Source organism: Phocoena phocoena, chromosome 1 (assembly GCF_963924675.1).
Source record: "Phocoena phocoena chromosome 1, mPhoPho1.1, whole genome shotgun sequence".
NCBI lineage: Eukaryota > Metazoa > Chordata > Mammalia > Artiodactyla > Phocoenidae > Phocoena > Phocoena phocoena.
The window spans coordinates 112,361,824-112,388,722 of NC_089219.1; the positions used below are offsets into that span (position 1 = coordinate 112,361,824).

The 26,899-nt window shown below is 43.9% G+C and overlaps 1 protein-coding gene across 2 annotated transcripts in view; it reads right to left on the bottom strand.

Moving 5' to 3' along the window:
- KCNN3 (potassium calcium-activated channel subfamily N member 3) overlaps positions 1-26,899 on the bottom strand; it is a 173,057-nt gene that overhangs the window by 56,147 nt on the left and 90,011 nt on the right. Inside the window, exon 3 of one of the 2 annotated variants that reach the window (XM_065872302.1) lies at positions 2,949-3,367. In XM_065872302.1, coding sequence (XP_065728374.1) covers positions 2,949-3,367 — 419 coding nt within the window. The remainder of the gene's footprint in view (positions 1-2,948; positions 3,368-26,899) is intronic. The other variant, XM_065872292.1, reaches the window with a different exon arrangement.

Here is a 26,899-nt window from a genome sequence, read left to right on the forward strand (position 1 = left end):
AAACGCACAGACATCAGAGGCAGGCAAAACAGCAAGACTGGGATTTAAGTGTCAGTCTCAGTGGCTTTGAGATGCTCAGATCGGGAAAGTCACCAGGAGAGAGTCTGGGCCACAGTTTCCTTGTAAGTGCAGCATTCAGCCTGGGCTGGTGAGACAAACATGAAGTTCAGAGTCAGAAGCAAGTTCAAATTCTGGCTCCATATTTACTGGCTCTGTGACCTCGGGCTAGTTCCTTTACATCAGTTTCCTCTGCTCTAAAATGAGGACAATCACAGTGCTTCTACCACAGGGCTACTGGGAGGGCAAACGGAGATAACAGTGAAGTATCTCACACAGAACTGGCACAGGGTAAGCTCCCAAAAAACAGGGGCAATAACACCCCACGTGTTTTAATATATCTCATGTGAGATCTAAGCAGAAGCCTTTGGGTCAAAGGGCCTTTTCACAAGAGAAGGGGAAGCTTTAGGAGAACCTTTGATTTGCTCGTTGCTTCTCTGTGCGTTTGCCTTGGACTTCAGCTGGGCATGTCAGTCATCTCCGCAGACAGAGGCCCATGGTCTGATGGAGGCCAGGTCAACCCAGCCCCAGTGTGGAGGCCGTGGAGTGTCATTCAGTGCCAAAGAGCGTGCAACAGAGTACTTTGCGAACTACACACTTTGAAGCACGCTCATAATCCGATAAAAAATCATCACTCAGACTTCTGACAGGTTCAGTAAACAATGAAACTCACATGCTGGTACTTTGTTCCATGTTTGCACATATGAAAAATGGGGTAATGATACACACCAAACAGGGTCGATCTGAGGACGTGGAAGATTTCAAACACCTTAAGGGGCTATGCAAATTCAATCATTATTGCTGTTAGAAGACTCAGCTTTGATCAATTAAAAAGGAAAACAGGAAGAGCATAGGTCTACATATAGTAGGAATTGGTTTGTTCTAATTATAAAAAGGCAGTCACAAGATTCCCAAGAGCTATCAAGAGATCTCCGTATCACAGTGTACGCTTCACGTACGTTATCTATTTGACTCCAAAAACAAATCCTATAAAGTTGCTATTATTATCCCCAGCTTGCAGATGAGAAAACTGAGGCCCAGACTGGCACCATATTGCTCAGCTAAGGGAACTATGAGGAGTCTGGGGTTGGAACCCAAACATATGCTTTCTCCATTGCAGAAAGAGTGTCTGCTTACCAGAGAAGATTCATGAAGCCTGGTGAGGTATGGTCCTACTTAGAGCAGGTGTTATAATGTCAGCTGCTGAGTAATGACGGGGTTCTGAATACATGGGTATACGTGGGTCCTTCAGGCTTTGTATGTGAGAAATGTCTCCCAGCGTGGCACTGGCTCTCAGAGACTGACCCTGCCATGCGCAGGGGTCCCTGTCTGGCTGCAGCAGAATGGCCTCTTCATCTGACTGTGTGTCTGCTGGCCAAACATCTGAAAGAACTGTCTGCACACAGAACATTTCAAAACAGGTGGGAAATCAGGTTCAGTGAACCCCTGAGATATTGTTAGACTAACTCTCCTCCAGACTCCTTTTGCTTGTTTTATCTCTCCTGGGACACTGGTACATGGAAGATTTGACAATACAATTTTTTTTTTTTTTGGCGGTACGCGGACATCTCACTGTTGTGGCCTCTCCCGTTGCGAAGCACAGGCTCCAGACGCACAGCCTCAGCGGCCATGGCTCACGGGCCCAGCCGCTCCGCGGCGTGTGGGATCTTCCCAGACCGGGGCACAAACCCGTGTCCCCTGCATCGGCAGGCGGACTCCCAACCACTGCGCCACCAGGGAAGCCCTGACAATACAATTTTATATGATAATGAATGAAGGGTGATCTGAGTAAATTACACAGGACGCTTGACCAGGCCTCTCAGCATACTAAAAATAACCTCTCTCAAGTAAATGTATATCTACCTTCTATCTCAAATGATCCTCACTTTAAAATGAAGACACGGAGGCCCAGAGAGGTGAGGTGACTTGCTCAAGGTCTCACGGCTACTTAGGGGCAGAATCCAGGTTTTTTAACCTCAGTGTTCAGACTCCACATATGAAATCAGAGAAAATGAATATCCAGGACAAGCTTGAAAGGGAGAGGAGTCAGTAAGGGCAGCTTGGGGATGGCGGTGGAAGCGGGTAGCCACAGACCTACACTTGAGCCTTGATGATGGCAGTTCTGAGGGGCTGGCATGATGCCCTAGAGCCCCAGATCTATATTAGGCCATATCCCCCTTCTCTCCTACTAGCCACCAGCCTCCCAAAACAATGTTTCCCAAAGTATGTTCCATCAGTGAGGTGCTTCTCAAACTTTAAGGTGCATACAAGTCACCAGTGAACTTGTTAAAATGCAAATTCTATTCAGTAGTTCCAGGATGAGGCCTGAGGTTCTGCAATCTAACAAGTTACCAGTGATGCTGATACTGCTGGTCTGTGGACCAAATTTTTGAGTAGTGAGGCATCCATAGTGATGTACAATGAAAAGCGTTGGTGGGTGAATACTCTTGAGGAAATCTGGACTAAACAAAATTAAACCAGTTTCATATACTGCAGGACTTCTCAGAGCCTTTAAAATGCTAGCGAACATCCTTAATCTCCAAGAGGGAGAGATAATGCAGAAATTGCAAAGTGTTATATGTGAGAAAAGGGTAATGATATAACCAGAACACTTTGAGATATACTGGTTTACAAAGAACAGGAAATGAGGATTATATATGCATGTTTCCCAGCTTACCTTGGTTCCAATGTTTCAATGTTGCAGCTCATATTCAGCCCCAACCCGGTCCTCTCCTCTCCCATTTTCTCCTGAGGTGTCTGGGTACATGCCTGTTTCTTCCATCAGACCACATACATCCGGGCCCTCCCGCTCCTCCTCCCTTCCCCCATCCCAACATGGGCTGTGTGCTCAGAGGCCCCGGTCAAGTGGAGAACCCGACCCGCTGGAATACCTTTCGCAGACGCGGACGGTCCAGGCAGCGATGATCCACAGTGAGATGCTGAACACGAGGAGCACGGTGCCGGGGCAGATGGTCATGAGGGTCTTCATGACAAAGCGTGTGTTGAAGTTGATCTTGTTGAGGGCCCCGATGCTGCGGGAAGAGGCGTCCGTGAAGAGCTTGCTGTGCAGTAGCATGACGCGGGCGATCAGGTACAGGCGCAGGAACATCGGGATGGACAGGATGATGTCCACGTCGGCCTCCGCCCGCGAGGGTGTGTAGGAGAAGGCCAGACGCGCCGTCCAGAAGAACTTGTACTCGCCAGGAATGGGGTGGATGGCGCACACCAGCATCTCCAGGCTGATGTAGAGGATGCGCTCGTAGGTCATGGCTATCCGCCAGTCGTCCGCACCATTGTCGATCACGAAGAGCTGTGGGAGCAGAGAGCCTGTTAGCACAGCCAGGATGGAACCACACAGCAGGGGCGAGGGAGGATCCGGCGGCTGATCCGCCTCAGGGCCCTCTTTTGGAGGCCTCGCCTGGGTGAAGAGATCCCTGGACAGGGAGTCAGGAGACCTGCCTAAGACATGTCAATCTCTGGGCCTCCATTTCTGTAAATTGCTTCCCAAGATTCCTCCCAGCTCCAAGGAGCCCCTAAACTGGTTGTTTCATGACTAGGAAGATGAACAGCTCACTTGTATTGAACACAGGTCCCTGGGCCCCTGCCAGGCCCTGAGCTGAGCCCTGAGGGGGATGCGGAGATGAGAAAGCTATGTTTCCTGAGTGAACTCATAGGGCTGGCACAGACTCCTCCTCCCACTGGGAGAAAAGTGCCTGCTCGCAGCACTTTGCTCTCTGTTGGTGGTGGGGTGTTAGTGGTGTGGGCCCTGGAGCCAGACTGCCTGGGTCTGGATCCTGATCCCAACACTAACTAGCTCTGTGACCTTCAGCAAGTTATGGAGCCTCTCTGTGCCTCAGTTTCCTCATCTGGGGACAATGATAATAATACCTGCTGCATAGTGGTCGCTATGTGGCTGCAACGGATCAGTACGTACGAAGTGCAGAGAATCCTGTCTAGCACCCAGCTCTGTAAGTATTAGCTATTGTTATTTTTAGCGTTATTAATCCATGGGGTCTCTTTCTGTTAATGAGGGTTGGGCTCAGTGATGTCTAAGCTCCCTTCCAGTCCTAACCTTCCTTCCACGAAGACGAGGCTCCCACTGTTGCACCAGAAGGCCTGGCAAAGCAGCTGAAACAAGCCTTCACTGAGCACCTGCTATGTGCCCAGCCTGGGCTCAGTGCTGGGTTCACATACTGGGAAGGCCCAGGCTTGTTCTCAAGGAGGTCCCACGGTGGGGGGTCTCCCACACCCAATGACTGTGAAGGGGGCCTCACGTTCTTCCCCTCCATGGCCCCAGTCTCCACATCTGTGAAATGCGAGGCCTCTGAGGCCCGCCTTGGACATGTGAAGGTTCTGATTCTTAGAAGGAGAGGCCTGTGCCGGTCATGGGGGCCTCCTGGACAGGTACGCGCCTCACTTATGAGAGGCGATGGAAGCATTTATCCTCATAATAATCCTGGGAAGGATTCATGTCCAGAAGGAAATTAGGCTGCATTAGAAAGAAATTAATGTTGGGGCCAGGGTTGGGTGGAAGAAGTTTGATTTAACCTGGAAATACACCTTCAGCAATGGAGGGAGTAACAGAGAGTTTGGGTCAGCGTGGATTGGGCGTGCTGGTTGAAGGCTGAGCTAAGCCTTGCTTGCCCTCACACTTCACCCCACTTCACAGGGGGTTTAGGAACGGAGAGGCTCTTTACTCTGTGTGTCCCGCTGTTTCCTCTGCGGTTTGGGCCAAAGGAACATTCTGCTGTGTTTTGAATTTAGTCACCAAGCACCCTTCTCTTCTCCCTCCTTCACTGCCTGCCCTCCAGGCCACCATGCCCACAACCAAGGACCCGGGGGAGAAAACCGTGGCACCCATGTCTGGAGCCTCTGAGGGTAAAAAGGGCCCATCAAGGGAATCTGTGTGGGGGGACTTCCCTGGTGGTCCAGTGGTTAAGACTTCGCCATCCAATGCAGTGGGTGCGGGTTCGATCCCTGGTCGGGGAGCTAAGATCCCATGTGCCTCGTGGCCAAAAAACCAAAACATAAAACAGAAGTAATACTGTAACAAATTCATTAGACTTTAAAAATGGTCCACATCAAAAAAAATCTTTAAAAAAAAAAAAGGATCGGTGTCATGTCTGAGACAAATTCAAGGTGAACAATCGAGTCACATGACTTGAACAGGGGTCTCCTGCTTGCCTTGCTTTTAGGGTGTGCCTGTGATATTTGTCTGCCTCACAGAGCAAGTGCCAGGCAACTCAGTGGGCTGCCCAGAGGCAAGGGCAGCTACAGAAGTGCACAGGGAGGGGAGGCAGCCTGTGAGAGCACCTCTCTCACCTTTCTGGACCACAGTTTCCTCTTCCTCCTGCCCTGGGACCTCACACAGCTATCATGGGGAGTAAGGGAGATAATGGGTATGAAGGGCTTCATAAACTACAAAAGATCATTCACTCATTCATTCATTCAACAAACATATGTTGGAGGCCCTCTATTTGCCAGAGAGCTGGGCATTCAGGGTTCAATGAAACAGCTCTGAGCATGGCCCCCTGGGATGGAGATCATGGAGGGGAACTAGAAGGCTCTATGGGAGCAAGTGACTGAGGGGCCGACCTCTGGCCAGGCAGCTGTAATTAGTAAGGTGTGCTCTCTGAACAGGAGAGGGTAGCCAGCACAACACCAGCGGAGACTCCCCCTCCCTCCTTCCCCAGTGCAGCTGAGCCGGGGGGTTTTCCACACACAGGTTTCCACCATCAATTAGAGGGACCTAGAGGCTGCTCAAAGGGTTTCCTCTGCTTGTAACTGCTGCCAACAGGCCGAGCCATGGCAACGCGACTGCCTGGCCAGACTCTTCAAATACAAAATGAAAACCATCCACCCTATAAGAAAGAACTGCATCAGGTTGCTATAGCAACCGGGATCATTCTGGGCAGGAACTGAAGTAAAGAGTCACAGGTTCCTTGGATTTCCTGATGGAGAATGAGATTGTATACCAACCAAGTTAAAGGTGAGGCACGTCGGCAGTTCTGCCCAGCTTGACAGGAGGGTGCTGGCCCCAGGGTGGTGTCCCCACCTGCCTCCCAGGTGCCCCGCTTCTGTTTCAGTTTCCTGGTGCAAGCCTTGGGGTGGGGGGACGACATGGGTAGTGGAGTTGGAGGCTGATGAGCTAGACTGAAGTCTCACATACAGATACTAGCTGTGTGATCTTAGGCAGGTCACACCACTTCTCTGAGCCTATTTCTACATCTCTATCATCAGACTATTAACCTTGACCCTGTCCATTGCACGGGATTAGCATTAGGATCCAATAATACAGATAAGAGGGAATGTGCTTTACCAACTACAGTTGGACCTCCATATCCATGGCTGAAGAACTGTGGATCCGGAGGGCTGAGGGTCCTACACCATTTTATATAAGGGACTTGGGCATCCTCAGATTTTGGTATCCACAGGGTTTCCTGGAACCAACCCCTGTGGATACCAAGGGATGACTATACTCTTAAAATGTGAGGGATTATTAATCCGGCTGGCCTGGGAGGCACTCATAAATAGTATGTATGGGGGCCAGCAGGGAGATATTTCAGGTTGCAGATTGAGAGCCTCTGCTAGACAGGGCTCCAGTGCAGGGATTTGTGGATCAGCAGGGTGGGCAATATGGCCCAGAAGATTCCACTGCTGTCCCATATGAGGACGCCCTTGTGCTTGCTCCCATCTGACCCCTGGAACCACAGTTCTCCAAGTGTAGCCTCACTCCGACTTAGGCAGATAACAGTACCCCACCCTGCCATGTCCTCACTCAGCATCCTGTTCATTCCTTACAAATCACAAATTTCAGTTACGTATTTATTCATGTTTGCTTGGTTTTTGCCTGTCTCCCCCACCCCAGAGCAGTGGTTCTTCACCTGTCTGCACATCAGAATCACTTGGAGAACTTGTTTAAAAATACCCACACTTGGACCCCACACCAAGCCAGTCTGAACCTCTGGGCATGAGGCCCTGGCATTGGGATTTTTCTTAAGCTTCCTTGGGTAAGCCTAAAATGTAACCTGGATGAGACCCACCAGTCACAGCCGGACTGCCAAAGGGACAGGGCCGTATCCACCTTGTTCCCTGTGGTATCTCCAGTGCCAGCCCAGATCTTAGCATATATAGGTGTTGGGTAAATTCTTGTGTAGTGAATCAATAACTACTGCTTACTGTGTGACCCTGGATGACTAAACTCCCATCTCTTGGGCTCAGTTTCCTCCTCTGAGGAATGAGGGGATAGACTGGATGATCCCCGAGGTACCTTCTGCTCTGAAGAGCCCTTATTCCATGGTCCTATGCAGACCTCGTGTGTGGTCTCGGGGCACATGAGCTCCCAGGGGACAGGACCCACGCCTGGCTCATCTCACCTCTCCCCAAGGCCTGAGATGGTCCTGGTACACAGTGGGCAGTCAATAGAATTTTAGTGAGTAAAGGGGTGGGTAGGTGGATGACTGTGTCATGTGAAGAAAAGGACAGGTGGCCCGTGGCCCTTGTTAACCACCCAGAATGGAAACTCCCGTAGAAAACTCATTGCTAAGCCTGTGAGTAATGAAGTACCTGATGATTTATCTTATGCCATGGGAAGGGCATCCTCCTATTCCCAGGGGGTGGCCCAATCTGGAATAAAGGGTCACAGGTGATCTCCAAGCCTTAGAGAGTGCTGGAGAAGTGCTGGAGCACTGCTGGACCAGAGTGGGGAGGGTGGCAAAGGACTGTCCTTCCCTCCATTTGGGTCTCAGCCACCCAGGCCTGGTTCTAGAGCAGCCTGACTGGTCACCCTGATGAATTTTGGAAGAGTGCTGAGGTGATATGGAAGGCATCTGGCATGGGGCAGGGGGTGCCAGAGGGCCCGCGGGGGTTCGGGGGGTGGGGTCCGCTCTGAGCTGTCACAGAGTAGAGGCCTCAGAGGCCGGGGGCTGATAAACATGTTTCCTTCTGACCTGGCCTGGGATTCCCCTGAGTGAGGAAGGAAAGCCACGATCTCCAAACTGCTGTGTCTTTCTGCCTCCTTAGCCTCACACGGTGATGCCGCTCATTTGGGGTATGGCCGGCCTGAAGATGGAATGCTTTGGTGCCAGGGCCTGTGGTCACCTGCAAGTCCCACTCTTACCCCCAGATAGTGTCCTGAACAGAGCTGGCTCCAGACCTGATCCGCTGCCACTTAACTGGTTCTAAGAGCCTGTGGGATTTTCAGCCTGTTGGTATAATTCCAAGAGCTTTGGGAGGGAGATTTTATGTGAGAGAGCAGTTCCAAACTTGCCTTCAAGGAGCTTGTAATTAGAAAGAAAGGAGAACCAACTCAGTCAATTCAACTCAACTCAATTCAATAAAAGAATTAGTAAGAACCAACTAATACTTGAAATTTGCTAAGAGAGCTGATCATAAGTGTTCTCAAAAAAAAAAAGGTAACGATGAGGGGGTAGATGTGTTAATTAACTTGACTGTGGTAATCATTTCACAATATATACGTATATCAAGTCAACACATTGTACACAATACAATTTTATTTATCAATTATACCTCAATGAAAAAGAACCAACTAGGTGCGAACACTGTGGTGATATAAATATGAATCAGACACATGTCCCATGAATCAGCTCACAATCTCAAGGAGCTCTAGCATAAGAGAGGCATGATGAGGGCCCATCATGGAAAACTTCTTGGGCAAGATAGGGATTCAGTAGTGCTTGGAAGGCCTGTATCAGACAAAGCTGGTGTGGTACTACCAAAATGCCACCAATTCCTCCCGTCCCGTTTGTTTCTTTCTTCACATGTGACTTTGCTTCTCCTCCCAGCAAGAGGTACATACAGTCCATTTCTCAAGAGGTACAGTCCATTTCTCACTTGAATCTGAACCTGGCCGTGTGCCTTCCTTTGGCCAAAGGGACATTAGATAATGTGATGTAGCTGAGGTTTGTAGAATGTCAGTGTGATGGGGCTTGCTGTAGACACATGGCCCCACTTTCCCCGTCACCCCAGCCTACAGCCAGCACCAGCTGCCAAGCACGTGAGTGAGGTCATCCTTGATCAGCTGCATGACAGAAGCTCACCCCAGGTGAGACAGCAGAGAACTACCAAGCTGAGCCCTGCCCTGACTGCTGACCCACACAATCGTGAGCTAAATGATCATTGTTTTAAGTCATTAATTTTGGGGGTGCTTTGTCATGCAACAAAACTAATACATAAACAAATCTAATTCACGCGTTTACTTAGCACACATATTAGAAGTTGGGCGATTTGCCTGCCATGCCCAACACTTCTCTTTTAACTTCTCATGCCACAGCCCCTAGAAGGAACTTCCACCCACACCTGCCACCCCACATAGTTAATCAGACAGGGCTGGCCAGGCTATCTCAAGTAACTGGGTAACTGGATGAAGAGGGGATCACGATCAAGGGCCATGCCAGCTTCCCCCTGCCCTGCCCCACCCAGTGGACACATCATTTCATATAGCAAAGAATAACGCAAAGCATTTAAAAAATTATTTTGCAAGCAGCTGAGTTATTTTGCATGCAATGTGTTTCTCACAGGCGAGGAAGTCAGCTGGTAGGACTGAATCAAGGAGTGAAGGCAAAACAGAATTTATCGGGTGTGAAGAAGAAAAACTGCAGGGACTCTGGGAACAGTGAATCTTGTTGGCAAACTTGGGGGGTTAATTGATCAGCTGGCAGCTAGCAAAAAGGTCAGTGTGGGCATTCCATCCTTGAGTGGCCAATTAGAGGTATCAAAGAAAACAGTTCAGTTATTTATGGGTTCTCCAGGAACACTTGAATTTTAGCTGTGGCACATGGGTGTGTAACAGGCTCCCTCTCTGTAAAGTCTGCTGGGCTCTTCCATCTGTACCAGTCAGACCAGGTCTGCACGCTTCCCACACTGGAGTTTCTCACAGAGTAATCGTGTGGTTCACCAGCTCATTATGGGGGCCAACTCTGAAGGGCCATCTGGTCACCCCAGGACAGGTCATTTCATATGCAGTCACTGGAGCCCACCATGCATTAGCTGCAGGACTGGAAACAGGCTGTCTCGACAGGGAGGTAAGGACAATGTCCCAGAGCCCATAGTGTCAACCTGACAGAGCACCAAGCACCAGGAAACCTGCCCTTCTTTTTTTCCCCTTTAGTGTAAATACATTTGGAGTTGATTCATTGGATTTGCTAGTTTCCCCCTTCTATTTTGAAAGACTTGAGGCCTTTTCAATTCTTTATTTAAGCAATATCTTTCCTTAAAATGTTCTCAGCTATTAGGGGAGATCCTGCTTAGACGTTTTCTGACCCATCCGAAAAACTTTCATTCTTGAGCAACTATGAATTTTTTTTAATTAAAGTAGAGAAAATGTAAAAGGCCCTTGTGTTCTCTACTGTTCTCTCTCTGTGAGAGAAAAAAATCCAGGGAAAATTTCCATGATTAGAAAAATATATATGCAGAAAAAAAGCAAGAGAAAAAAATGAAAGATATTCTTAAAATCCAGTAATAATATATATGTACTTTTTCCCCAAACTCCCTGGAACATATATTCTGCATGTACACCATTACTATGGGGGTTTCCATGGAAACAACATCAAAAGTCCCGTAATACCTAATTAGGTTTCCCCAAGGACAAGAGCTGATTGCCAGTGATGAAACAAATGTCTGGGTTTGCAGTAATGGTTAACATAAAATTTCCAGTCAGCAAATGCTCCTTGGATATAGCTGAAGAAAGGGAGGAAGGAAAAGAAGGGAAGATAGAAGAGAGGTCAACAAGTAAGGGGGCTGTCAGAAAAGTCTATCATTCTACAACCAACAAGACTCTCAGAGGGTTGGAGTCCATGCTAGCCAGCTCTGAGTCTTTCTAAGAAGAAATCCTCCCCTTCTGAAACTGCTATGACTTACTGGGCCATGTGTAATGTTCTTTGGTGGCTCTTTGGCCTGGTCAGGGTTCTCCTGAGTGCCCCTAGCAGAGTTCGTGTGTGGTCTCCTGCAGTGGGCATGAGAACCCACGGGACCCTTGAGCCTGAAATTTGTTCGGGACTGCCAGAGACCAGTGGTGACCAAAAGCCCTTTCTTGTCCCCAGTTTGTAGAGAGTAAAAGCCAAGTTACAGCATTTGAGGAAGCCAGTATTTTTCACGCACATAACAAGAATTGTTAACAAGAATGGTGCCTGACCACGGCACCACTGGGGATAGAGTGCTCTGCCACTATCATCTGTGCATGGGCAAGTCCCTTTCCCTCTCTGGTCCTCAGATTCTTCATCTGTAACATGAAGGGTTGGATCCAATTTGTGGTTTTCCATTTTCCCCTAGCTGTGGAGCTGTTTCTTCTAGTGAGATTTCTCATTAAAGCCCAATATAGGAATCAGATAAACTCAGAGCTCTTCTGGTTGAAAGGGTAGAAAAGAGCATTCAAAGGCCAATCATGAGAAGGCAGACAGCAGAAGCAAGAAGAACTACAATCCTGCAGACTGTGGAACAAAAACCACATTCACAGATAGATAGACAATATGAAAAGGCAGAGGGCTATGTACAAGATGAAGGAAAAAGATAAAACCCCAGAAAAACAACTAAATGAAGTAGAGATAGGCAACCTTCTAGAAAAAGAATTCAGAATAATGATAGTGAAGCTGACCAGGACCTCGGAAAAAGAATGGAGGCAAAGATCAAGAAGATCTTTGAAATGTTTAACAGAGACCTAGAAGAATTAAAGAACAAACAAACAGAGATGAACAATACAATAACTGAAATGAAAACTACACTAGAAGGAATCAATAGCAGCATAACTGAGGCAGAGGAACGGATAAGTGATCTGGTAGACAGAATGGTGGAATTCATTTCTGCGGAACAGAATAAAAAAAAAAGAATGAAAAGAAATGAATACAGCATAAGAGACCTCTGGGACAACATTGAATGCAACAACAATTTCATTATAGGGGTCCCAGAAGGAGAAGAGAGAGAGAAAGGACCCAAGAAAATATTTGAAGAGATTATAGTAGAAAACTTCCCTAACATGGGAAAGGAAATAGCCACCCAAGTCCAGGAAGCACAGAGAGTTCCAGGCAGGATAAATCCAAGGAGAAACATGCCAAGACACATAGTAATCAAACTGTCAAAAATTAAAGACAAAGAAGAATTATTGAAAGCAACAAGGGAAAAATGACAAATAACATACAAGGGAACTCCCATAAGCTTAACAGCTGATTTCTCAGCTGAAACTCTACAGCCAGAAGGGAGTGGCATGTTATATTTAAAGTGATGAAAGGGAAAAACCTACAACCAAGATTACTCTACCCAGCAAGGATCTCATTCAGATTCGACGGAGAAATCAAAAGCTTTACAGACAAGCAAAACCTAAGACAATTCAGCACCACCAAACCAGCTCTACAACAAACGCCAGTGGAACTTCTCTAAGTGGGAAACACAAGAGAAGTAAAGGACCTACAAAAACAAGCCCATAACAATTAAGAAAATGGTAATAGAACATACATATCAATAATTACCTTAAACACGAATGGATTAAATGCTCCAACCAAAAGACACAGGCTTGCTGAATGAATACAAAAACAAGACCCATATTTATGCTGTCTACAAGAGACCCACTTCAGTCCTAGGGACACATACAGACTGAAAGTGGGGGAATGGAAAAAGATATTCCATGCAAATGGAAATCAAAAGAAAGCTGGAGTAGCAATACTCATATCAGATAAAATAGACTTTAAAATAAAGAATGTTACAAGAGACAAGGAAGGACACTATGTAATGATCAAGGGATCAATCCAAGAAGAAGATATAACAATTATAAATATATATGCACCCAATATAGGAGCACCTAAATACATAAGGCAACAGCTAACAGATATAAAAGAGGAAATAGACAGTAACACAATAATAGTGGGGAACTTTAACACCTCACTTACACCAATGGACAGATCACCCAGACAGAAAATTAAAAAGGAAACACAAGCTTTAAATGACACAATAAACCAGATAGATTTAATTGATATTTATAGGACATTCCATCCAGAAACAGCAGATTACACTTTCTTCTCAAGTGCTCATGGAACATTCTCCAGGATAGATCACATCTTGGGTCATAAATCAAGCCTCAGTATATTTAAGAAAACTGAAATCATATCAAGCATCTTTTCTGACCACAACGCTGTAAGATTAGAAGTCAATTACATGGAAAAAAATGAAAAAAACACAAACACATGGAAGCTAAACAATACGTTACTAAATAACCAAGAGATCACTGAAGAAATCAAAGAGGAAATCAGAAAATACCTAGAAACAAATGACAAGAAAAACACAACGATCCAAAACCTATGGGATGCAGCAAATGCAGTTCTAAGAGGGAAGTTTATAGCAATAGAGCTACCTCAAGAAACAAGAAAAATCTCAAATAAACAATCTAACCTTACACCTAAAGGAACAAGAGAAAGAAGAACAAACAAAACCTGAAGTTTGCAGAAGGAAAGAAATCATAAAGATCAGAGCAGAAATAAATGAAATAGAAACAAAGAAAACAATAGCAAAGATCAATAAAACTAAAAGCTGGTTCTTTGAGAAGATAAACAAAATTGATAAACCATTAGCCAGACTCATCAAGAAAACAAGGGAGAGGACTCAAATCAATAAAATTAGAAATGAAAAAGGAGAAGTTACAACAGACACCACATAAAGCAAAGCTTCCTAAGAGACTATTACAAGCAACTCTATACCAATAAAATGGACAACTTGGAAGAAACGGACAAATTCTTAGAAAGGTATAACCTTCCAAGACTGAACCAGGAAGAAATAGAAAATATGAACTGACAAATCACAAGCAATGAAATTGAAACTGTGATTAAAAATCTTCCAACAAACAAAAGTGCAGGACCAGATGGTTTCACAAGTGAATTCTATCAAACATTTAGAGAAGAGCTAACACCCATCCTTCCCAAATGCTTCCATAAAAGTGCACAGGAAGGAACACTCCCAAACTCATTCTATGAGGCCACCATCACCATGATACCAAAACCAAAGATAATACCAAATAAGAAAATTACAGACCAATATCACTGATGAATATAGATGCAAAAATCCTCAACAAAATACTAGCAAACAGAATACAAAAACAAATTAAAATGATCATACACCATGATCAAGTGGGATTTATCCCAGGGATGCAAGGATTCTTCAATATATGCAAATTAATCAATGTGATACACCATATTAATAAATTGAAGAAGAAAAACCATATGATCATCTCTATAGATGCCGAAAAAGCTTTTGACAAAATTCAACACCAATTTATGATAAAAACTCTACAGAAAGTGGCCACAGAAGGAACCTACCTCAACATAATAAAGGCCATATATGACAAACCCACAGCAAACATTCTCAATGGTGAAAAACTGAAAGCATTACCTCTAAGAACAGGAACAAGGATGTTCACTCTTGCCACTATTATTCAACATAGTTTTGGAAGTCCTAGCCATGGCAATCAGAGAAGAAAAAGAAATAAAAGGAATACAAATTGGAAAAGAAGAAGTAAAACTGTCACTGTTTGCAGATGATGTGATACTATACACAGAGAATCCTAAGGATGCCACCAGAAAACTACTAGAGTTAATCAATTAATTTGGTAAAGCAGCAGGATATAAAATTAATGCACAGGGCTTCCCTGGTGGCGCAGTGGTTGAGAGTCCGCCTGCCAATGCAGGGGACACAGGTTCGTGCCCTGGTCCAGGAAGATCTCACATGCCGCGGAGGAGCTGAGCCCGTGAGCCATGGCCGCTGAGCATGTGTGTCCGGAGGCTGTGCTCTGCAACAGGAGAGGCCACAACAGTGAGAGGCCTGTGTACCGCAAAAAAAAAAAATTTATGCACAGAAATCTCTTGCATTCCTAAACACTAATGATGACAAATCTGAAAGAGAAATAATGGAAACACTCACATTTACCACTGCAACAAAAAGAATAAAACACCTAGGAATAAACCTACCTAGGGAGAAAAAAGACCTGGATGCAGAAAACTATAAGACACTGATGAAAGAAACTAAAGATGATATAAACAGATGGAGAGATATACCATGTTCTTAGATTGGATGAATCAACATTGTGAAAATGACTATACTACCCAAAGCAATCTACAGATTCAGTGTAATCCCTATCAAGTTACCAATGGCATTTTTTACAGAACTAGAACAAAAAAATCTTAAAATTTATATGGAGACACAAAAGACCCCGAATAGCCAAAGCAGTCTTGAGGGGAAAAAGACGGAGCTGGAGGGCTTCCCTGGTGGTGCAGTGGTTAAGAATCCACCTGCCAATGCAGGGGACATGGGTTCGAGCCCTGGTCTGGGAAGATCCCACATGCCGCAGAGCAACTAAGCCCGTGCGCCACAACTACTGAGCCTGCGCTCTACAGCCCGTGAGCCACAGCTACTGAAGCCATTGCGCCCTAGAGCTGTGCTCTGCAACAAGAGAAGCCACCACAATGAGAAGCCCACACACAGTAACAAAGTCCCAATGCAGCCAAAAATAAATAAATTTAAAAAGAAAAAAAAAAAAAAGACCCATTTCAACCTCCTAGAAACTTCTGGTTTCTTCTGTAATTTCTCTAAAAAAAAAAAAAAAAAGGAAGCTGGAGGAATCAGACTCCCTGACTTCAGACTATACTACAAAGCTACAGTTATCAGGACAATATGGTACTGGCACTAAAACAGAAATATAGATCAACAGAACAGGATAGAAAGCCCAGAGATAAACCCACGCACCTATGGTCAACTAATCTATGACAAAGGAGGCAAAGATATACAATGGAGAAAAGACAGTCTCTTCAATAAGTGGTGCTGGGAAAACTGGACAGCTACATGTAAAAGAATGAAATTAGTACACTCCCTAACACCATACACAAAAATAAACTCAAAATGGATTAAAGACCTAAATGTAAGACCAGACACTATAAAACTCATAGAGGAAAACATAGGAAGAACACTCTTTGACATAAATCAGAGCAAGATCTTCTTTGATCCACCTCCTAGAGTAATGGAAACAAAAACAAAAATAAACAAATGGGACCTAATGAAACTTAAAAGCTTTTGCAAAGCAAAGGAAACTACAAACAAGATGAAAAGACAACCCTCAGAATGGGAGAAAAGATTTGCAAATGAATCAATGGACAGAGGATTAATCTCCAAAATATATAAACAGCTCATGCAGCTCAATATTAAAAAAACAAACAATCCAATCCAAAAATGGGCAAAAGACCTAAACAGACATTTCTCCAAAGAAGACATACAGATGGCCAAGAAGCACATGAAAAGCTGCTCAACATCACTAATCATTAGAGAAATGCAAATCAAAACTATAATGAGGTATCACCTCACACCAGTTATAATGGGCACCATCAGAAAATCTACAAACAACAAATGCTGGAGAGGGTGTGGAGAAAAAGGAACTCTCTTGCACTATTGGTGGGAATGTAAATTTATATAGCCACTACAGAGAACAGTATGCAGGCTCCTTAAAAAACTAAAAATAGAACTAGCATATGACCCAGCAATCCCACTACTGGGCATATACCCTGAGAAAACCATAATTCAAAGAGACACATGCACCCCAATGTTCATTGCAGTACTATTTACAATAGCCAGGGCATGGAAGAAACCTAAATGCCCATTGACAGACGAATGGATAAATAAGATGTGGTACATATATACAATTAATATTACTCAGCCATAAAAAGGAACGAAATTGGGTCATTTGTAAAGACGTGGATGGATCTAGAGACTGTCATACAGAGGGAAGTAAGTCAGAAAGAGAAAAACAAATATCATATATTAACGCATATATGTGGAACCTAGAATAATGGTATAGATGAACCGGTTTGCAGGACAGAAATAGAGACACAGATGTAGAGAACAAACGTATGGACACCAAGCGGGGAAAGTGGCAGGAGGAGGTGGTGGTGGTGTGACAAATTGGGAGATTGGGATTGACATGTATACACTAATACGTATAAAATGGATAACTAATAAGAACCTGTTGTATAAAAAAATTAATAAAATAAAATTCAAAAAGACAAAAAAAAAAAAAGAGTCCAACTCATTCACCTTGTCCTCCACCTAGCTCTCTGTGGTGGCCCATACCCCGCCATAGAACCCTTCTGTTGAAAAACTGTTGGCTGGACCAGTTAGCCTCTAGTTACAATGAGAGATAAGTTGTGGTACTGGAAATCAAGGTGCTTTGGATCTACTTCAAGCGATGCTGGGTGCACAGGCATGGAACTTTTACCAGATCAGTTTGATCTTTCATTCTTTCTCTTTTTCTCTTTCTCTCTTTCTTTTTTTCTTTCTTTCTGGGTTGAGTCCCTATTATGTGACAGTCACCATGCCAAGCTCTGGGGATACAGCAAGAACAAGTAAAGAAAACCTCTATCATCATGGAGCTTACATTCTAATAGAGAAAAACAGATAAGAAACAGGTAAACCATTTAATTTCAGTACATGATGCCTGCTAGGAAGAAACAAAAACAGTCTGGGTAGAAGTTGCGCTGTCTTGGGCAGGCAGTCCAGGCAGAACTCTCTGAGAACTGAACCTTTGAGTGAAAGGTAAAACCTGCAAAGGTAAGCACTGCAGGCAGAGGGGACAGCATGTGCAAGGCAGGATAGAGCTTGGAGCATTTGAAAAATGAAAGAAAGAAGGCCACTCTAGGAAATAAGTGACGGGTGGTACCAGATGAGGCCAAGAAGGTAGCAGGACCCAGATCACTGGGACCTGGGAAGCCAGGGTAGGAGCAGCTGGAGGGGCAGGGAGACCACAGGTCCATCCCCCTCAGGGCCGAGTCCATGCCATCACCACTTTCTGAAGACAGACTGTACACAGATTGAATACATGTCTGCATTAGTAAGCTTGGGCCACCATAACGAAGTACCACTGACTGGGTGGCTTAAGCAACAGAATTTTTCATTTTCTCACAGTTCTGGAGGCTGGAAGTCTGAGATCCAGGTAGTCAGCATGGTCGGGTTCTGGTGAGGACTCTCTTCCTGGCTTGTAGACAGTTGCCTTCTCACTGTGTTCTCACATGGCAGAGAGAGCGAGACAGACTGAGAGAGATGTCTCTTCTTATAAGGCCACAGTCCTATCAGATTGGGCTACTATTATACCTCTTCTAACATTAATTATCTCCTGAAGACCCTATCTCCAAATATAGTCACATTGGGGATTAGGGCTTCAACATATAGATTTTGAGGGGAACACAATTCAGTTCATCATAGTGCCCTTATGTGTCCAAATTATCCCAAAGCCCAACTACAGGCCAAACCAAGTGATTCTGCACATACTATCTCATTGCAACCTCGCAACCTTCCTGTAAAGAAGTAATATCATGCCCATTTTGCAGATGGAGAGACTGACCCAGAGAAGCTAAATCAATTGCCCAGGGCCCTGCATTCTACTTTTTTTTTTTTAACATCTTTATTGGAGTAAAATTGCTTTACAATGGTGTGTTATTTTCTGTTTTATAACAAAGTGAATCAGCTATACATATACATATATCCCCATATCTCCTCCCTCTTGCGTCTCCCTCTCACCCTCCCTATCCCACCCCTCTAGGTGGTCACGAAGCACTGAGCTGATCTCCCTGTGCTATGCGGCTGCTTCCCCCTAGCTATCTATTTTACACTTGTTAGTGTATATAAGTCCATGCCACTCTCTCATTTCGTCCCAGCTTATCCTTCCCCCTCTCTGTGTCCTCAAGTCCATTCTCCACATCTGCGTCTTTATTCCTGTCCTGCTCCTAGGTTCTTCAAAACCTCTTTTTTTTTCAGATTCCACATATATGTGTTAGCATATGGTATTTATTTTTCTCTTTCTGACTTACTTCACTCTGTATGACAGTCTCTAGGTCCATCCACCTCACTACAAATAACTCAATTTCGTTTCTTTTTATGGCTGAGTAATATTCCATTGTATGTATATGCCACACCTTCTTTATCCATTCATCTGTCGATGGACACTTAGGTTGCTTCTATGTCCCGGCTATTGTAAATAGAGCTGCAATGAATATTGTGGTACGTGACTCTTTTTGAATTATGGTTTTCTCAGGGTATATGCCCAGTAGTGGGATTGCTGGGTTGTATGGTAGTTCTATTTTTAGATTTTAAGGAACCTCCATACTGTTCTCCATAGTGCCTGTATCAATTTACATTGCCACCAACAATGCAAGAGGGTTCCCTTTTCTCCACACCCTCTCCAGCATTTACTGTTTGTAGATTTTTTGATGATGGCCACTCTGACTGTTATGAGGTGATACCTCATTGTGGTTTTGACTTGCATTTCTCTAATGACTGGTGATGTTGAGCATCCTTTCATGTGTCTGTTGGCAATCTGTATATCTTCTTTGGAGAAATGTCTATTTAGGTCTTCTGCCCATTTCTGAATTGGGTTGTTGTTTGTTTGTTTTGATATTGAGCTGCATGAGCTGCTTGTAAATTTTAGAGATTAATCCTTTGTCAGTTGCTTCACTTGCAAATATTTTCTCCCATTCTGAGGGTTGTTCTTTTCATCTTGTTTGTAGTTTGCTTTGCTTTGCAAGAGCTTTGAAGTTTCATTAGGTCCCATTTGTTTATTTTTGTTTTTATTTCCACTTCTCTAGGAGGTGGGTCAAAAAGGATCTTGCTGTGATCTATGTCATAGAGTGTTCTGCCTAGGTTTTCCTCTAACAGTTTTATAGTGTCTGGCCTTACATTTAGGTCTCTAATCCATTTTGAGTTTATTTTTGTATATGGTGTTAGGGAGTATTCTAATTTCATTCTTTTACATGTAGCTGTCCAGTTTTCCCAGCACCACTTATTGAAGAAGCTGTCTTTTCTCCATTGTATATTCTTGCCTCCTTTATCAAAAATAAGGTGACCATACGTGTGTGGGTTTATCTCTGGGCTTTCTATCCTGTTCCATTGATCTATATTTCTGTTTTTTGTGCCAGTACCATACTGTCTTGATTACTATAGCTTTCTAGTATAGTCTGAAGTACAGGAGCCTGATTCCTCCAGCTCCATTTTTCTTTCTGAAGACTGCTCTGTCTATTCGGGATCTTTTGTGTTTCCATACAAATTGTGAAATTTTTTGTTCTAGTTATGTGAAAAATGTCATTGGTAGTTTGATAGGGATTGCATTGAATCTGTAGATTGCTTTGGGTAGTACAGTCATTTTCATAATGTTGATTCATCCAATCCAGGAACATGGTATATCTCTCCATCTGTTTGTAGCATCTTTAATTTCTTTCATCACTGTCGTATAGTTTTCTGCATACAGGTCTTTTATCTCCTTAGGTAGGTTTTTTCCTAGGTATTTTATTCTTTTTGTTGCAATGGTAAGTGGGAGTGTTTCCTTAATTTCTCTTTCAGATTTTTCATCATCAGTATATAGGAATGCAAAAGATTTCTGTGCATTAATTTTGTATCCTGCTACTTTACCAAATTCACTGATTAACTCTAGTAGTCTTCTGGTGGCATCTTTAGGATTCTCTATGTATAGTATCGTGTCATCTGCAAACTGTGACAGCTTAATTTCTTATTTTCCAACTTGTATTCCTTTTATTTCTTTCTCTTCTCTGATTGCTGTGGCTAAAACTTCCAAAACTATGTTGAATAACAGTGGTGAGAGTGGACAACCTTGTCTTGTTCTTGATCTTAAAGGAAATAGTTTCAGTTTTTCACCATTGAGAATGATGTTGGCTGTGGGTTTGTCATATATGGCCTTTATTATGTTGAGGTGAATTCCCTCTACGCCTACTTTCTGGAGGGTTTTTATCATAAATGGGTGCTGAATTTTGTCAAAAGCTTTTTCTGCATCTATTGAGATGATCATATGGTTTTTCTCCTTCAATTTGTTAATATGGTTTATCACATTGACTGATTTGCGTATATTGAAGGATCCTTGCATTCCTGGGATAAACCCCACTTAATCATGGTGTATGATCCTTTTAATGTGCTGTTGGATTCTGTTTGCTTCTATTTTGTTGAGGATCTTTGCATCTATGTTCATCAGTGATATTGGCCTGTAGTTTTCTTTCTTTGTAACAACTTTGTCTGGTTTTGGTGTCATGGTGATGGTGGCCTCATAGAATGAGTTTGGGAGTATTCCTCCCTCTGCTATATTTTGGAAGAGTTTGAGAAGAAAAGGTGTTAGCTCTTCACTAAATGCTTGATAGAATTCACCTGTGAAGCCATCTGGTCCTGGGCGTTTGTTTGTTGGAAAATTTCTAATCACAGTCTCAATTTCAGTGCTTGTGATTGCTATGTTTATATTTTCTATTTCTTCCTGGTTCAGCCTCAGAAGGTTGTGCTTTTCTAAGAATTTGTCCATTTCTTCCAGGTTGTCCATTTTGTTGGCATAGAGTTGCTTGTAGTAATCTCTCATGATCTTTTGTATTTCTGCGGTGTCAGTTGTTACTTCTCCTTTTTCATTTCTAATTCTATTGATTTGAGTTTTCTCCCTTTTTTTCTTGATGGGTCTCCTAATGGTTTATCAATTTTGTTTATCTTCTCAAAGAACCAGCTTTTAGTTTTATTGATCTTTGCTATTGTTTCCTTCATTTCTTTTTCATTTATTTCTGATCTTATGTTTATAATTTCTTTCCTTCTGCCAACTTTGGGTTTTTTTTTGTTCTTCTTTCTCTAATTGCATTAGGTGTAAGGTTAGGTTGTTTATTCGAGATGTTTCTTGAGGTAGGATTGTACTGCTATAAACTTCTCTCTTAGAACTGCTTTTGCTGCATCCTATAGGTTTTGGGTCATCGTGTTTTCATTGTCATTTGTTTCTAGGTATTTTTTGATTTCCTCTTTGATTTCTTCAGTGATCTCTTGGTTATTTAGTAGTATATTGTTTAGCCTCCATGTGTTTGTATTTTTTTCAGATTTTTTCCTGTAATTGATATCTAGTCTCCTAGCATTGTGGTAGGAAAAGATACTTGATACAATTAAATTTTTAAAAAATTTACCAAGGGTGGATTTGTGACCCAAGATACCATCTATCCTGGAGAATGTTCCATGAGCACTTGAGAAGAAATTGTTTTCTGTTGTTTTTGGATGGAATGTCCTATAAATATCAGTAAGTCCATCTTGTTTAATGTATCGTTTAAAGCTTGTGTTTCCTTATTTATTTTCATTTTGGATGATCTGTCCATTGGTGAAAGTAGGGTGTTAAAGTCCCCTACTATGATTGTGTTACTGTCGATTTCCCCTTTCATGGCTGTTAGCATTTGCCTTATGTATTGAGGTGCTCCTATGTTGGGTGCATAAATATTTACAATTGTTATATCTTCTTCTTGGATTGATCCCTTGATCATTATGTAGTGTCCTTCTTTGTCTCTTGTAATCGTCTTTATTTTAAAGTCTAGTTTGTCTGATATGAGAATTGCTACTCCAGATTTCTTTTGATTTCCTTTTGCGTGGAATATCTTTTTCCATCCCCTCACTTTCAGTCTGTATGTGTCCCTAGGTCTGAAGTGGGTCTCTTGTAGACAGCATGTATACAGGTCTTGTTTTTGTATCCATTCAGCCAGTCTATGTCTTTCGGTGGGAGCATTTAATCCATTTACATTTAAAGTAATTATCAACATGTGTGTCCCTATTACCATTTTCTTAATTGTTTTCGGTTTGTTATTGTAGGTCTTTTCCTTCTCTTGTGTTTCCTGCCTAAAGAAGTTCCTTTAGCATTTGTTGTAAAGCTGGTTTGGTGGTACTGAATTCTCTTAGCTTTTTTTTTTTTTTTTTTTGCCATATGCAGGCCTCTCACTGTTGTGGCCTCTCCCATTGCGGAGCACAGGCTCTGGACGCGCAGGCTCAGTGGCCATGGCTCATGGGCCCTGCCGCTCTGTGGCATGTGGGATCTTCCCAGACTGGGACATGAATCCGTGTCCCCTGCATCGGCAGGCAGACTCTCAACCACTGCACCACCAGGGAAGCCCCTCTCTTAGCTTTTGTCTGTAAAGGTTTTAATTTCTCTTTCGAATCTGAATGAGATCCTTGCTGGGTAGAGTAATCTTGGTTGTAGGTTTTTCCCTTTCACCAATTTAAATATGTCTTGCCACTCCCTTCTGGCTTGCAGAGTTTCTGCTGAAAGATCAGCTGCTAACCTTATGGGGATTCCCTTGTATGTTATTTTTCCCTTGCTGATTTTAATATTTTTTCTTTGTATTTAATTTTTGATAGTTTGATTAATATGTGTCTTGGCATGTTTCCCCTTGATTTATCCTGTATGGGACTCGCTGATCTTCCTGGACTTGACTATTTCCTTTCCCATATTAGGGAAGTTTTCAACTATAATCTCTTCAAATATTTTCTCAGTCCCTTTCTTTTTCTTTTCTTCTTCTGGGACCCCTATAATTCCAATGTTGGTGCATTTAATGTTGTCCCAAACGTCTCTAAGACTGTCCTCAATTTTTTTCATTCTTTTTTCTTTATTCTGCTCTGCAGTAGTTATTTCCACTATTTTATCTTCCAGGTCACTTATCCGTTCTTCTGCCTCAGTTATTCTGCTATTGATTCCTTCTAGAGAATTTTTAATTTCATTTATTGTGTTGTTCATCATTGTTTATTTGCTCTTTAGTTCTTCTAGGTCCTTGTTAAACATTTCTTGTATTTTCTCCATTCTGTTTCCAAGATTTTGGATCATCTTTACTATCATTACTCTGAATTCTTTTTCAGGTAGACTGCCTATTTCCTATTCATTTGTTTGGTCTGGTGGGTTTTTACCTTGCTCCTTCATTTGCTCTGTGTTTCTCTGTCTTCTCATTTTGCTTCACTTACTGTGTTTGGGGTCTCTTGTGTTTGGGGTCTCCTTTTCGCAGCCTGCAGGTTCGTAGTTCCTGTTGTTTTTGGTGTCTGCCCCCAGTGGCTAAGGTTGGTTCAGTGGGTTGTGTAGGCTTCCTGGTGGAGGGGACCAGTGCCTGTGTTATGATGGATGAGGCTGAATTTTGTCTTTCTGGTGGGCAGGACTGTGTCCGGTGGGTGGGCAGGACTGTGTCCGGTGGGGTCTGTGACCTTATTATGATTTTAGGCAGCCTCTCTGCTAATGGGTGCAGTTGTGCTCCTGTCTTGCTAGTTGTTTGGCACAGGGTGTCCAGCACTGTAGCTTGCTGGTTGTTGAGTGGATCTGGGTCTTAGTGTTGAGATGGAGCTCTCTGGGAGAGCTTTCGCTGTTTGATATTATGTGCAGCCGGGAGGTCTCTGGTGGACCAATGTCCTGAACTCGGTTCTCCCACCTCAGAGGCACAGGCCTGACACCCAGCCAGAACACCAAGACCCTGTCAGCCACACAGCTCAGAAGAAAAGGGAGAAAAAAAGAAAGAGAGAAAGAAAGAAAGAAAGAGAGAAGCAAAGAAAGAAAGAGAGAGAAAGGGAGGGAGGGAGGGAGGGAGGGAGGGAGGGAGGGAGGGAGGAAGAAAGAAAATTTAAAAAGTTATTAAAATAAAAAATAAAAACTATTAAAAATTTTAAAAAGTAATAAAAAAAGAAAGAAGAGAGCAACCAAACCAAAAAACAAATCCACCAATGATAACAAGCGCTAAAAACTATACTAAAAAAACAAAACAAAACAAAATGGACAGACAGAACCCTAGGAAAAATGGTAAAAGCAAAGCTATACGGACAAAATCACACAAAGAAGCATACACGTACACACTCACAAAAAGAGAAAAAGGAAAAAATATATATATCTTTTGGGAAGTCTGAGGTCTTCTGCCAGTGTTCAGTAGGTGTTCTGTAGGAGTTGTTCCACATGTAGATGTATTTCTGATGTATTTGTGGGGAGGAAGGTGATCTCCACATCTTACTCCTCCGCCATCTTGAAGGTCTCTCGGCCCTGCATTCTATATGCCTTTCACCTGCCAGTCCACCAAGCAGAACCCTCTATGTTGGGGACTAGCCAGTTTGGGCTTTAGTTTGTTTTATTCTAAAGAAAACTCAAGCCCACTCTTTTATATTATTTTTTAATCAATTATTTTAAAAATTATTTTAATTGATTTAATTGATTTCTTTTTGGCTGCGTTGGGTCTCTGTTGTTGCATGCGGGCTCTCTCTAGTTGCATCCAGTGGGGGCTATCCTTCATTGCGGTGCATGGGCTTCTCATTGCGGTGTCTTCTCTTGCTGTGGAGCACAGCCTCTAGGCACGCAGGCTTCAGTAGTTGTGGCACATAGGCTCGGTAGCTGTGTCTCGTGGGCTCTAGAGCGCAGGCTCAGTAGTTGTGGCGCATGGGCTTAGCTGCTCCACGGCATGTGGGACCTTCCCAGACCAGGGCTTAAACCCATGTCCCCTGCCTTGGCAGGTGGATTCTTAACCACCGCACCACCAGGGAAGCCCAAGCGCACTCTTTTAAATGTTCATTTCTCAGAAGAACCTTCACTGACCACGGGATCAATATACAATGAAAGTAGGCTGAGTCTGCACCACCTTGGGAAACCCACATTGTGATTAGCAGTCCAGATTGGTCTCTGTGGAACTAAGACAGTTGCATTCATCTCCCTGGGGCCAGTCCAGAGCGAGCAAGGAAGGTAAAGCCCACTTAGAAGCAGCTGCCTCTGACCACTCCCCCTCTCCCCGTTGAGGCAGGAACAGTCATGAGACTTCTAAATACAACACTATGCAAAGTTCAATGCCATGTTGTTTGCTGTGCCACCAGCAACATCATGCCCTCCCCTTGCTCCCAACCCACAGGGAAGTCAGGCCTTGATCATGAGTCCTGTGGGAATGAAGGGACCAACCAGGAGGTGACCCAGTGCCTATGGGGGTCACTATGTGCAGGATGGAACTGGAGAATTCAGTAGAAGCAGGAGTTTGGCATCAGGGGAGCTGCCAAGAGAGAAATGGAAGTTCCCAAGAATCCCCAGAGACCTGTGGGGAGACACTGGGTCCCCTCCTTGCTTGGGGTGGGAGTTCATGCCCAATTCTATTAGAAGCAGTAAGGACAAGATGACCCCAGATAACACTTGGGTTAGATTGGCCATGCCCTGGTATCATAACATGTCCTACCCCATCCATCCTCCACCCTGCTACCAGAATGAATGGTCTAAAATGCAAACCAAACTGTGTTACTTCCCTTCTTGGAGCCTTTCAATGGCTCCCCAGAGCATTCAGAATCAAGTCCAACCTCCTAGTTGTACTTGGCAAAAGGGCCCTTCCCCATGTGGTCCCAGCCATTGCCCCCCACCCCAAACCTGGCATCTTATTCCAGCCAAACCAAGTTACTTGTGATTCCCAAACTTTGTCCCTTGAAGTTTTGTCCAAGCTGTTCCCTCTTCTCAGCCTCTTCACCAGGGAGCTCCTTCTCATCATTGAAAGCCCAGATGGAGCATCTCTCCTTTCCACATGTCTTAGCTGGCCTTTTCCCAACCCCAGGAAGGGTTAGGCGCACCCCCCCTTGGGGATTCCCCAGTCACTGTACACTGTCACAGAGCCAATTCTCAGATAGCATCTGGTCAGAAGGTCTGGAGTGCTAGCCCCAATTTCAGGGGAGGTAGGGAGGAGGCAGTGGTCATCTCCATAAGCACCCATAACGACAGACACCAGGTGTTGTAGCCTCATTCTGTACCAGGCCCTGTGCTGTGTGCTTTACCGGCATTATCTCATTTAGTCTTTAGTGGGGCTCTGGGAATAGGTATTATCATTCCCATTTTACAGATAGGGAAACTGAGGCTAAGAGAGATTAAGTAATTGTTCAAGGCCATACAGTTAATAAGGAGCAGACTTAGGCTCTAGAACCATGAAGACGGGTTCCAAAGGCTACAATCTTGACCACTATGTCCTGGTGCCCAGCTATGTGAGGGGGGCCGACCCCTGGTGCTTGTTCACTCAGACCAGGCTGGAGAGTGTATCTG